Raw genomic sequence first — 14,481 nt, 5'->3', positions numbered from 1 at the left:
CCAATGAGTTAGTCCGATGTTTAGGAATAAGAAGTACTCACGGTGCATTTATGCGGCTTCTCCCCTGTGTGACGCCTCATGTGGACCACCAGCATGTACTGAGCCTTGAAGGGCTTCTGCTCCCGTGAACACTCGTCCCAGCGGCACACAAACTCCTTCTTCTCCCCGTGGATGTGATCATTGTTGATGTGCTGAGGAGACAATTTGAATTCAAGTAAATAATTGCACTGTAGCATCCACCAGGGTATGCAGGCGCTAAGACAAGAGGGTGTGAGCGTATTCATTGAAGAGGGTCAGCAAATTCTTGTCTTTTTCCCACCAGAAGAGTCTTGCTCTCTCTTTTGACACACACACACACACACACACACACACACATACTCGTGTTCCTCCTTTGTAGGGCCCGAACTTATTTTACCCAAATGTGGGATCCACCCTTTCTGGCAGTGCTACAACATTGTAAAAAATCCAGTAAGATGAAAAAAAAATCTATATAATTACCATCACTTTAATTTGTTAAAATTCAGAACTTTTTTTCTCTTGCTAGTTTTTTTGTCACTTTGTGGGGTTCTGTTTCTAACATTCAAAACTTGCGAGTCCCTCTTTCACACACACATACACAATCCTAGTTTTAATATCTTAGCAAGACAACCATTTCTAGACTTTGTATCTTCGCAAGACACAATGTCTTCTGATGGAAATAACATGTTTACATATTTTTTGTTGCTTATCAAAGACATTGTAGGGCTCGATGTCATTGTAACCAAAGATCATCATAAAGGTATATGGGGCATTAAATTTCATTAATATAATGAACTCCAGCTCAACACTACTCAACGCTTTCCTAGTACCATTTCTCAAACGACATTGCATAAAATAAACTCCTTAACACATAATATGTTCTCTTGTCTTTATTAACTTAGTAAAGTAAAAGCTAAAATCTCCCCATGCGGGCGTTTGATTGTGGGGGCGCGGAATAGTTTCAGTTACTCATTGGACAATTGTTCAGTGTTCAGAAATAAAAGTCACTGGGACAAGATTAACTTTATCATTGCCTACAAAGAGGCCTCACAAGAAGAGACTGTTAACACTGTCAATATGACGGTGCATCAGCAAGTTCACACTTATACTTTCGTCTCAAAGTAGTGATTCTATATGCCTTCCAGTCTCGCATTCGGAGAGCTTCAGGGTCTGCATTAATGCACTGTTGACACTCCTCTTTGCCTGGAACACTGTTCATGGTAATGCATCTCCGTAGATGCCGGTTCACCGCTGCCGCTTCCTCGGGTGTCCAGGTTCTTTTGATAGCAGTTTGTTTACCTAAGTAGACATAAAAGGAGCACAGAATTGACTTGTTTAAGAATTGTACATTTTAATTGCCACTGAAACACTATTGCATCGATCATCAATTGCAGTAATGAATTAGTTGGAATTTGGATAGATTGTAGTTCAGATTACTGTATGCTTTCAGACTAGGGCGCAATTAGTCATTATAAGAAATGACTCCAAAATACATATTGATCTATGTTTAATAAAACAATTTCATCCTTGGAGCTCCTTAGTGCGCCATAGCATCGTCTCCCTACTGTACTGATTGACTATAGAACCTGAGGTTAGAACCTGAAATGTGTTGTTAAAAGTATTAAAAGTTACTTATAGTTTGGACAAAACGGAGAGCCCCATAAGGAGTGGACTAGAAACATGTGTGTGTAAAGTTGGAACCCTTCAACAACATTTTTGGGGCTGCAGTGCATCATGTTTAAAATACCCCTTTTAAACATGCATCAGCTCAGGAAGTGGACAATTACCCCTGTAAAAACCTGAGGTTAGATCCTGAAATGTGTTGTTAAAAGTATTAAAAGTTACTTATAGTTTGGACAAAACGGAGGGCCCCATAAAGGGTGGACTAGAAACATGTGGGTGTAAAGTTGGAACCCCTCAACAACATTTTTGGGGCTGCAGTGCATCATGTTTAAAATACCCCTTTTAAACATGCATCAGCTCAGGAAGTGGACAATTACCCCTGTAAAAACCTGAGGTTAGATCCTGAAATGTGTTGTTAAAAGTATTAAAAGTTACTTATAGTTTGGACAAAACGGAGGGCCCCATAAAGGGTGGACTAGAAACATGTAGGTGTAAAGTTGGAACCCCTCAACAACATTTTTGGGGCTGCAGTGCATCATGTTTAAAATACCCCTTTTAAACATGCATCAGCTCAGGAAGTGGACAATTACACATGTAAAAACCTGAGGTTAGATCCTGAAATGTGTTGTTAAAAGTATTTAAAAATACTTATAGTTTGGATAAAACGGAGGGCCCCATAAAGGGTGGACTAGAAACATTGGTGTGTGTGTGCGAGGTTAACTTTAAATTATTTAGAAGGAGATAAAGACAGGAGGACCCCATAAAGGACAGACTAGAAACAAAATGTGTAGGGTTGTTATCGGTCTGTTCCTTCAATTTAAAGTCTACAGAATAACCCAATGATGGTTTCTGACGGAAAGCTATAACACAAAAGCCATTTTGACACCATCATACCGTGATAATAGAATTGCATCGTGCAGAATTGCAGTGTGTACATTACATATTTACCTGGGCTATGGCTTCCTCTCCATTGGATTCCTCATGGGAAGACAGATTTGAAAGGGTGTCTTCTGTCTCTATAGCCACAGCAGGGGCCTCATAGTTTGTCACCTATAATTGAGATATTAAAAAAAGAACAGACTTAGAACTTCCCAATAGTATAGTTATCTCAACAACTCTGTCAAGAAAAGTGTCTGATTTACTCTTAACTATTGTACTGGCAACATTTATGTTTAATTTAATGATGTAAATGCAACATCCTTGTCTTTACTGACACAACCAAACCCTGATGGTTTCTCACCTGATATTAAAATAAAAAGCAATAACTAATATATATCAGCTATTATAGATCTGAGACTACACCATCAGTATCAGATACACTAGCTGAATTAATGAGCCAATTCAAACAGATTTCAAACTTTATAATCTCCCAGATTAACAAACCGATGAATCAGTAAACCTATAACCAACACACCTTTTGACGCGATGGCCATTGTGAATCACCACCATAGTTGTAATCAATTTTCCGATCACCAACTCTGAATCCCAGCTTTAAATCGAAAACCCAGACAAGTATGCTGTCAGCCAAGCGACACATATAAATGTACAACTATAATATTTGACAAAAGTGGAGAGGCTTAAAACATATATTCAGCCTGAAAGTAACTGCGTGCACACACACACACACGTCGTTTTAGCCAACCTTATCGGGATCTAGATGAAGCAGTGATATAATGAATCTATAAATTGACACACATTAGCACAGACAGTGATTTGTTGCCAGAAGTCTGTTTTTAAATCTGTTTAAACTGTGTTCCTTGGTCAGGATTTTGACTTTGACTACTTAGTATTTGTGTAATATTAACTACCGAACAAGAAAGCTCCACTTACTGATAAATGCTGTGAGTTGATCTCTTATTTCTAACATCACATTCTCTAGAGGAGGTTTTAAGTTCAGCATAAATGATCTTAGCAATTTACTGGGTAATAAGAGAATATCAGAAACCCAGAGTGAAACTGTTAGCCGTTACCCTGAATCCTGCTATATAGTACAGGGCCCTGGTTTCCTTAACACTTGTTATTGCAGAACCAAGTCTACAAACTAGATGAAAGCAAATAACAACACTATCAAAATGCACAAAGGAGAACATACACATTATTATCTACATGCTGGGATCAATTACCAAGGCTGAGTGTCTGACCAGTGCAATCCTTATATTATTCGGTCTGCATGGTTGGCATCGTAACTTCTGGCCCCATGAAAACCCCCCAAAACACAGCTATCTGCTTATTGAGCCCTTCTAGAAAATCCTCTAAATGATCACATTGTAACGTCTGCACACAACCCCACACTATTATATACACTGCAAATTATCCTTTAAAAAATCCTTTAACATCTTTTGAATGACTTCACACATCAAATCAAGTTTTACAGCACTGTTATCACGTCACGTCAGCTGTTTGAGATAGTTTGTTTACTCTCAGCGCTGCAACGCCAACAGACGTACACGTAAAACCCACGGGACAAACGGCGCAGATGTATACAGACACCGTCTGTTTCACGGAGGTTATCAGTTATGCATGTTTCCGGGCCTCCGGTTGAATTACATAGCCGCGAACGGAGTCGTAACTCTCCGTATGAAACAAACGTGTCCACCATCCTTTGCCGTCCTCAGTCAAACAACAAACCCAACTCATCAAAGCAGATGTATATAGACACCGACCCCCGTGTGTTAAGAAGTGACTCACGCTGCTAAAAAAACGCCGATTTCCGTGTTTCACGGAGGTTATCAGTTATACATGTTTCCGGGCCACCGGTTGAATTACGTAGCAGCGAACGGAGTCGTAACTCTCCGTATGAAACAAACGTGTCCACCATCCTTTTAGCAGTCATTTGCAGTCAGTCCATAACAATCCTTACTCACCAGCGCTGCACTCGTTATTCTAAGCCTTTGCAGTCAGTCAGACAGCCTAACTCATCAACATTGCATGCGTTCGTCTAAGCCACACTAACATGCTGTTGGACCCGCCCCACAGACATAAACAAAGCCTCCGATTGGCCGAAAGTGACGATCGCGGGAAAATCCTGTGATTGACAGTCACCCAAAGCGGCACACTTTTGCCATTCAGAGTAACAAGATTACGGTTTTTGTGACTAAATAATGCGGCAGTAATCGCGTTGTCATAACAAATGTTAATATTATACTTATTCATCAGAAAAAATATCTTAAGTATAACAATGCTGTAGCTAACAGTTAGCATTTTCTGATCTAAAACTAACAGTAGAAGCTAGCAATATATAGCTAGCTAGCAGCTAGCAGCACCAAGAAATTGTAATTTACAGAATAAAGTGCTACTTTATTAATCCATTAATATACTGTGGGTACAGATTGAGAAACAGATAAAAAAAAAGTCATACTTTAATACAAAAACCTACCTTATTCTCTGCAAAGTTCCCAGTTGAGCAGCCAACACTGCATGGCTTTGGTATGCTGAGACATGAGATATCGCTAATGACTTCACGAAAAATCTCGCGAGATTTCATAGTGGCCCCTCATTGGCTGAACCCTTACACACACCAGGAAGTGTGTGTGTGTGATGTTATACCACCTTTCCAACACTTGGGGCACTAGTGAGTAAAAAATCCACACACACATCACACACACTTTTCCATACTTTCTGACTTTGTGAGACATGTGCTAAAAAAGCGACAGGCATGTCAGGGGAGGCTTGTGAGCCCATATATGATGATCATTCTAGTGGGGTCCCTCATTTTGGGCCCCACAAGGTTGCTGGGCCCCACAAGATTGGTGTTCTCCCTGTTACATGGCCCCACAAACTAACAACTGCAAGTGCACACACACACACACACACACACACACACACACACACACACACACACACACACAGCCATCCATTATGGCTGACAGTTATTATGCATCTGTCAACAGGAAACAAAAACTTTAAAAGTTTGTTTTGTTTTTTCAGGCTCTGTGTGTGTTTCTGTGTGTGGGGGGAGGGGGGGGGACTTCCTTGCATCCTGGTTAAAGTGATCAGGAAGATGCTAACCGACTTGTTTTTATCCTCCATTCTTCTTCCTTTAATTGGTTCAGGAAGTTGAGGAAGTGAGGGACACACAACGCTTCCTGTGCAAACTTAAAATGTGCGTTTTTGTATTAGCTGGTGATGTAGCTCCAGGCAAGTTACATTGCAGACATAACTGTGGAATCTGTTTTAAATGCTTCCCCTACACTGCAATGACACACCTATTCGAACACATTGAATAATTTGCACTGCTGGAGATGGAGGCAGTCAGTTACTCCTCAACCAATGTGTCGACCTGCACTTATCTTAATTTATGCCCTCAGACAAAAGATATTTTTGATCAGACTCAAAAGACTGTGCACCACATGCAAATATCCTCACGCCCAGAGGAAACACTTGATTTCCTGAGGACATCCAGGCTCATAGTGCTCCACCTATGTGACCACTTCTCCACCAGTGCAAAAGTGCATCATCATCGATTCTGCTGGGATCTATTTTAGGGGGAGGAGGAGGAGTGCAACCAAGCAGAGGCCTCTATCTCCAGGTTACAGACTGTTGTAAATCTGTCATTTAGGGGCTCTTGACAGAAATACTTACTTTTTGTGCTGATATTAACCTTGTGTCAACCTTGTGCTCAGGGAAACGGGCTTTGTTGCAGAAAAGCCATTTCAATCCTGGGGTTTTCTTTTTTTAAGTTGATAGATAGCAGAGGCCTAAGAAAAACAACATTGTCCTGCGAGAATTTAACCAGCCCTCATTGTCTATGTTCACACCGGCAATCCTGCTCCCGAATCCTGGCAAGCTCTCACAGAGTTTGTGGCTCGGCAACTGGAGTTTTGGCAAAAGTTCTTTGAGCTAAGCCGCTAACTTGTTGCGGCCAATGGCAACCTGTTCCCCACCCGTGCGTGGCTGTGCGGACCTGACACATGCCCACCGCTCTGGCGGGACTGGAAAACAGGGGGAGCGTGAGGTTCCATAACTCTACAGCTTCTGGCAGGACGATGGATTTACGGCCGGCCCTCTGGGCTTCGGGGCTGGGGTGGAGGGTCACGGGGTTGCTAGCAGTCTAAGGTTAAGGGTCAGGGGTCGTGGGGATAAGGGGTTGGTGGCTGGGACATGGGGGCACAGCTGCCGGGCTTGGGCTTCAATGTGGCGAGAGCGGGCAGGCTCATTAACGGAGCGCGTGGCAACCCGACAGGAAGGGATCCGTTATAGCGCCGCTTTCGGACCGGGTTCAATCAGGAGAAGGACACTTGTTGGCTTGAACTTTTCACTTTTCACACAGACAAAATGTGGTTGTTCTGATGGCACAGTTTGGAATTTACTTTCACCACTGAAACTAATAATATTGACGACGGCACAAGAAATTATACAACAAAACATGCATCTGAAAGACTTGAGTTCAAAGGGTGGTGACAAAACAAAGCGGGAAAGTCCTTCAAAGCACTCACATGAACAAGCTGGTCCTGGGTGTCATACTCCTTGGTACAGCCCTCCCAGTGACAGTTGGTTTCGTATATGGCCTCAGGCTCCTGTTTGCACTCATCTTTATCCAGATCCTCACTCAGGTCCAAGATCCCCCCACAGTGGTCCTGCAGAAAGCGCACAGCATTGTGTAAGAGAGGCATCAAAGAAAACACCCAGTAACATTTATACATGACTAATATAAACAAGGTACAGACACAGTCTGACCTGAAACAGTATTCAATTTATTATAGAAGCATTCTCTTCTTTGCATCTTCTTATCTTATCTGGCACTCGATCCTAATGAGTTGTTGCCTGATCTCAATGTGGGACAACACCGTTTGTCATTGATTAAAGCTACTTTCTTATGCACTACCTATAATCAATGAGAGCCAAATTGCAGTGAAAGAGGTGTCTATGCTGTGACAGATAACTAAGGTGCCAAAAACCCAAAGATCTATGCATATTAAGTAAATCTCCAGGAAAAAGAAGTTGATCATGGCTGAAAAAGTGACATTGTATTGTTTACCACTGTTGTTTGAATCTCCTACCTGAGAAGATGGTGAGATAGGTAGTGGACCCTCTGCCTCTGTCTTAACCTTCGACCTCTTGGTGCTCAATGGGTTCACTGTGCTACTCACTGCTGGGTCTCCACTGGCATTCTGAAGGACGGAGAAAGGAAACCGGCTTGAAGCGGCACAACTTTTTTGGACTGTATTTTGAACCAGCAAAGGAGCCATTGACCAACCATTGACGCAACAAGTCATTCATTCACCATAAAAAGAATTCCTATAATCCTTCTCGTTCTATTCATTAGCCCTCCCACTCATTCTCCTATTCATTTGACCATCCATCACTGCATGAAATCAAATGGAATCCACACAGTCACCAGTGGCAGATGGGATTCCAATACGAGTCAAAGAGGAACCCTGACATTTTTTTTGATCGCTAGTCTGCTGCAAAGAGATGGCGGGAGTCCTTGTTGCGCCAGACACATCTACCATAAGTCAGACTGGGACCTGCCGCCGAGACTAAACAGTTTAGACTGCTTTATGATTGCCAAAGCCACATGGAAATATGAAAGAAGAGGAGTTATTGCCGTCGGTACAGAGGGGGAAGGTGACAGGGTCGACGATAGTGAGGGAGAGCTTTGATCTGCTGATAGATTTAAGATGACAACACACAAGGCCTGTTAAAACTCTAATGGAAACATAAAGAGTGGGAAGAACGTAAAGCACCTGATAAATGATTGTGCGTGGGTGTGTATATTAAGTTTCATTTGAGCAGGTCAAATACAAGAGGGGGGGTCTCCTAATCCCACCCATATGCTCAAGTGCAGCTTGGCATCTCCAGGGGCCTCCATGATTCATTTAGTTAGCTGAGCACCGAGAGAAAAATATGGTTCCAATCACTGCTGAAACGATGCCGAAGGTGTGCGTTGTGCTCGTGTGTGAATACCGGGTTGATTTGTTTGTGTATGTGTGTGTTAGTATGCAATAAGGTGCAAACATGCACTCTTACTGTGTTTATTCATGACGACTTGTACATTTAGGCCACCTATAATACACTTCCAGCCTTCATCCTGGTTCGGAATATTGACCATGTTGACCAACATGAAGTTGGCCGTGAGTTGATTATTTAATTCTAGTATTTGTCAGTTCAATCTCTTCCAAGACCTTCATTGTGGCGAGAGAGACCTGTTGTTTCTGAAAAGTTGATTGGCATTTTTAAATGTAGAAATAATCCCACCCATTCACATGCTGACGATAGGAGCTATCACACACAGTGCCACCTGTCCATCAGTAACTAACATTCACATCTTTCATACACTGTAGCCAAAGCTAAGCAGGCTATTTTTGAATCCTGCCCACTGAGAAACCAACATGTGAATTAGCTGAGCCAGAATCGAACAGCCAATTGCTGCTTCCCATCTGAGGAGTTTAGCACATGTGCATTACTGATCGGGCACACTAGCAAAAATGTCAGCAATTTGGCACTGGAAAATCAAACCATGTGTTTGACACAGGTTGATACTTAAGTTTGGGTATCGGCAAGCAAAAAATTGCATTGGGACATCTCCACCTTACAGGTGTTATCTGATGTAATACACGGAAACCTCAATCTGGCATACCAAGGTGTATGCATTACACATTCATATGAACGGGATTTAAGAAAGGATGTAGATAAGCCCTTTACTATTTGCACTACTGGTATACGAGTGTAACATGAAAAGGTGCGAGTGATCCCATTCCTACCTGGTTTGCTTCAGAGTTGGCGCTGTTGTGGGAGGTGGTCATAGGTGAAGCAGTGAGAGGGTGTTGGCGAGCGGAGAAAGAGGAAGGCGATGGTTGAATGAGAGGAGGTGTGTGGCCAAAGGCGTTGAGACTTCTCTGATGAGACAGCAGCTGCTGGTACGCCACAGGGTTGATGGGATGAGGGAAGCTGAACGACGGACTGAGCAAAAGAGAAAGGAACTTATACTCTGCTAAAGATGATGACTGTCTAGCGGCCTATAGGCTAGGAGAGGATTCGGATTACCAGCCACCAGCATGCTGATTGGATGCAAATGGGATCACATAGCAGTGTCCTACTAGCATAATAGTTTGTATAGTTATAGTTCAAAAATACGACTGGCCCTATCCATTTGTTTTTTTCACACACAGCTGGGCCTTGGAGTTTGTATAGTGTAAGACAAAAACAAAAACCTGAGTATATAGCTCATCGGCTGCCCCATGTCTGGCCTTTGAGCCGTTGTGTAAGGTCGAACCATCTGGTCATGCTGTTAATAACTGTCTCAAGTACTGCTCAGGAAGAGTGCCTACTACTATATTATTCAGCCATTGTTAAACAATAAGCCAACAAAACGACATACAGAGAAGAGGAGAATTAAAAGAAAGCCTGTCCCTTTACAGCAGGATACAAATAGGGTCTAACTATAAAAAGTTTAACTTGTTAAAATACTGAACTAACTAACTAGCGTTGAGATAGTTGCTCAATATGCATGCACTGTCTAATTACCTGATCCCGCCGACTGAAAGGTGGCCGTACGAGCTGCTGGCGGCCGAGCTGGAGCGTGAGTTGTTGATGTAGGCCACCAGGGAGTTGGGTGAGGTGCGGATCATGGTCTGCAGGTCAATGCTTGCGTCTGACAACGGGGAGATGGACAGCGCTCTCTTCCTGCTCAGTCGGGGCGTCAGCCGGGGGCTGGAGAAACGTGAAACTGGACACAGACGCAGGGAGACACAATGAAGACAATGTCAACCATCTGGGCATTGCTACCTCGGTGGATGACCTCAAAGCCTGCTAACCAACGGCTACATGTGCAACGTGCAGACAGGGCTCACAGGCCCCTCAGGTAACAATTGTTTTACTTCCACGAAACCTCTGCCTGTCCACAGCAGAGAGCAGCAGTTCCCCTGGACCGTGTGAGAAGACACATTCAGCCCTGAGCATTGTAGTAGAGGTCAGGGCCATGCTGAACCACACTCTATCTCCTGCATCGCTCTCACACACACATGCAGTGTTTAACATTCACGTCCTCTTATGCATAATGAATCGCCCCCAATCATTCTCAGTAATTGCCGTGATAGCAATCTCTTTCAAACCGCTGTACTTGAGCAAGTTAAATGGAGGCGATTTAAACAAATTGATCTAGGAATACCATTAAAAAAATAAATAAAAAAAAAAGAACAAGGCGGCCTCACAAAGGTAGCGTTCACAGCCTTCCAGAAGGCCTGGCTGCTGCACCATTTTGTTTTCTCATAGAAAGAAAGAACTCTGGAAAACTAGCTACTTTCTCACAAACTAAGAGAGAAAGCTATCTTTTAATTCATACCGATAGTCCATCATTAGTGTTTATTTATTTTGCATTTCTGGTTAATACGTCTCTCTGTGACTCCCACAGACACAGAGACAGATCACTTACTGGAGACCAACAGGTGCTGCTTTTAAGAAGAGGGGGGGTTGGGGGGGGGGGGCAGAGAGGGCTGCCTTTGTGTGTGCGTATAATTAGGTCTTATAGCAGACATCATCAGAGGCGCGAGAGGCAGGAAACTCATAATGGGCCCATCAGAACCCATCCACGCACACATTTGCTGCATGTCAGCCGCTGTCAATGTGTAGCCCACACCCCGGCTCTTAGCTGGGGGAACTCAAAGCCTCCAGCTAAATGAGTCCAGGCACCGCCATAATCACCGCGCCAGACCTGCACCCATAAACCAGTACCCTCCTTCCAAAACTATTATGTTTGGAGGTGGCGAGTCGTAAAGCAGAGGCATATGCACTTAGTTAAAAAGGCCCCCGAGACGATAGACAGTAGTTTGGGGTGAAAAAACGAAAGGAAAAAAAAAATGGTGCAGATGATAGAGACGTGTATGAAAGAGTTGGCAAAAACAACAAACGATCCTCAGGAATGTGGTTCTTTAGGGCTAATAAATAAACGTCATCTTTGGTTAGCTACACAGAGGAGTAAAAAAAGAGATAGGAGGGGGGGACAGATCCCCCTTATGAATGCTGACTGTCTCGCCAACAGCTTTAATGGGAGATATGTGTATTAATATTCCCCCTTTATAATGCAGGAAACAGGCCTCACTGCCCGGCGGCCTGGCAGCCTGGCGCCAGCCTCGTGCTTCTGGGCACTGCGCCCAAAGCGCCGCCCTGCGCCCCGGTCGTCAAAACCACACCCTCAATCTATACCTGCACCTCAGCTCGGGAGAAACCTCAACGCCTACAACGTCCGACCTTCTAAACCTCAGGTGCAAACAGGCCAGTTTGTTGCTGCTCAGCGTTGTTGGTACTGCTTTAACTTTCTTTTACCTGGAGCAAATGTGCGCACACGGCTCTCAGCACTTGGTAAAGGAGGGTTTTATAGGTGGCGGTTATAATTGAAAGGGTGAGCAGGTTCCGGCAGGGAGTGAGAAAACAGATGTTGCACAAGCCATGGCAGAGCGGCAGTATGTGGTACCATGGCGTGTGTGTGTGTGTGTGTGGGGGGACTGCATCGTGGGCTGGTTGTAATTAGGGGATCTGGATTTGTGTAGAGAGTCATAATTACAGGCGCACCAGTGCACATTGATACAGTCAAGTAAAAAGAAAAAACAGAAGGGGTTAGGGTATATATATATATATATATATATATATATATATATATATATATATATATATATATATATTTGATGTGACTTTGAAAGCATTTGCAGAACGCAACTGAAATGTCATTACACTTACTAACGTTGCTGCACTAGGACCTGTGTTACCGGGCTCACTGGGGGAGGAGGGTTGTCCTGATCAGAGGATTGGATCGGTGGTTCGATCCCTGGTTCCACTTGTGTGTGTCCTTGGTCAAGACACTCAAATACCCCCCTTGGCTGCGACTACAGTGTGTGAATGTCAGTAATTGATGGGCAGGTGGCACTGTGTGTGGTAGCTCCAGTCATCGGTGTATGAATGGGTGAATGATGACATGAAATGTTAAAGCGTTGGAGTGGTCGGAAGCGCTTTACATGTACAGTCCATTGACCATTTACTTGTACAGTGATGCGTGGTTGTAAGAATACAACAATCCAACTTATTAAGTTCAGATACGAAAGCGACCCCCAGGCTTTGAGTAATATTTTAAATGCAGCGTCATAATTGATATGAACTCAGGACTTCTTTCAGACATCTGGTCCTAGGTGCACATTTTCTAATCTGTTATGTTATTCTTAAATACATTGCTTTATTTGACTTGAAATGAGGGTTTAACATCTACTTTTTATTTTAGTTTACATTGTTATTCATTTACTTTACTTGAGATATTATTCAATCAAACTTTCTGTACATAATTCCATAGTACGTTTTTGACTCAATACAGACTTTAATTCAACTGCTAGGCTACTACACTGTAGATTGGACTGAATCGTAGCCCACCCCTTTAGTGCCCCTTGAGTCCATGCCAGCAGGGCCCCAGGCCTTCACGTCTGTAGCTGTCCAAGCGGCCCCACAGGCTTGTCGTAGTGGGAAAAATGTTTATTTTCCCTGCTAAATCTCACTAATACTAACATTGTGATTTTATTAGCGCTGAATCCTCTATGAGCCCCTAGTGTCCAGCCCAAAGCCCACATTGTGTTTGCCAGCGTGTTTAGGCACACACTTCCAGCCATGCGCTCATGAACCAACATATAGTTAAGTGCTTGTGTATGCACTCGTACCCCCCCCCTCCCCCCGCCGCCTCCCCTTCACTCCGCTCCACATCAGTACACAAACCTATCTCCCTCACCCTCTCTGCTACATCGACACTAAAGTCTTTTTCCTCGGGATGGTATACACATTTACTTTGGCTGCTGCTTTTGTCGTGGGGGCTTCTGCGTTTTCCCGCTAGCTGCTGGGACATTTCTCTGCCCACCCACTCCTTACATACCCGCTCAAACACAAACAGTCGTCTATGTGCCTGCACAGTGAAGTAGCATCATTGAAGCTCAATGTAGTCAATGCTAACCATGGTTCAATGTCTTCTCATTCCTATTGAGGTCCATAGACTAGCGATATCTGAGAGAAACTTATGGCATCTATAGAAGTTATTTCTTCTCATGCTTTTCCTTTAAGGGAAACTAAGCCCATTCATTTATTTCTATATCCAAATCATTAGATGAGCAACTCTCTCCAAAACCCCAAAAATACAAAGTGTGATTGATCAGGGAACAAAGTGTCTGCAATGGCTATTAGCAAGTCATTGCAGTTTTTAGATAAGAGTGTTATTCCAAGCCGGGCATGTGTAATTCAAGAAGATTTAAACCAACACTTTCTTTTTTTTAACAAGACAAAAGTACTTGATTTGAAGACATGTTGCTTACACTGTGTCTTTGCAAGAAAATGTGTTTTCGTTGTTTCAGTCCAGTTTGCTTAACTCAAACTCTGTGTCACTCTCGTCAGATAAGAACAGGAAATGATTAATGAGTGAAACACACCGCAGACGCAGGCATTTCAGAGGCAGCTAAGCGTTTCAATGAGGCCCTCGCGGACGCCAGTAACGCCATGTTTGTCCATCATCCCGCTGCAATTTCTGTGGGAGGAAAACCTGGCCCGCGGTGTACGGATGTTGAAACAGTGAGACTGCAATCAAACATTCTGCTGTGGAGGGTTGTGTTTTAACTGGGAACATGAAAAGAATTCCCTCAAAGTCTGTGGCGCTTCAAACAACATCTTCCTCATATAACGATGAGGAGAGCAATTCCTCTGTTTAAGTGCCTGACTTGAAACCCAATAGTATATCGGAAAGTTATCAAGTGGGACCTGTAGCACTTCTAACCCCCCGCCCACTTCCCACACACGTGTGTACACAACTTTTCCACAAGTACACTTCCACACAGCAGCACTCAGTGTTTCAGGGCTCAACCATGAGTTTTGCGATTCACT

The 14,481-nt window shown here is 43.4% G+C and overlaps 1 protein-coding gene across 1 annotated transcript in view; it reads right to left on the bottom strand.

Annotated features, from left to right (window-relative positions):
* Positions 1 to 14,481, bottom strand: part of gli2a (GLI family zinc finger 2a) — a 69,823-nt gene that overhangs the window by 7,985 nt on the left and 47,357 nt on the right. The window contains exons 6-10 of the mRNA XM_037489461.2: positions 10,108 to 10,309; positions 9,345 to 9,543; positions 7,641 to 7,751; positions 7,077 to 7,217; positions 42 to 191 (exon numbers count right to left, since the gene is read on the bottom strand). Coding sequence (XP_037345358.2) covers positions 42 to 191; positions 7,077 to 7,217; positions 7,641 to 7,751; positions 9,345 to 9,543; positions 10,108 to 10,309 — 803 coding nt within the window. The remainder of the gene's footprint in view (positions 1 to 41; positions 192 to 7,076; positions 7,218 to 7,640; positions 7,752 to 9,344; positions 9,544 to 10,107; positions 10,310 to 14,481) is intronic.

The sequence above is a fragment of the Pungitius pungitius genome, chromosome 10, assembly GCF_949316345.1.
Source record: "Pungitius pungitius chromosome 10, fPunPun2.1, whole genome shotgun sequence".
In the NCBI taxonomy this organism is placed as follows: Eukaryota; Metazoa; Chordata; class Actinopteri; order Perciformes; family Gasterosteidae; genus Pungitius; species Pungitius pungitius.
Note: the sequence above shows the minus strand (reverse complement) of the source record. Positions and strands in the feature narration are given on the sequence as shown.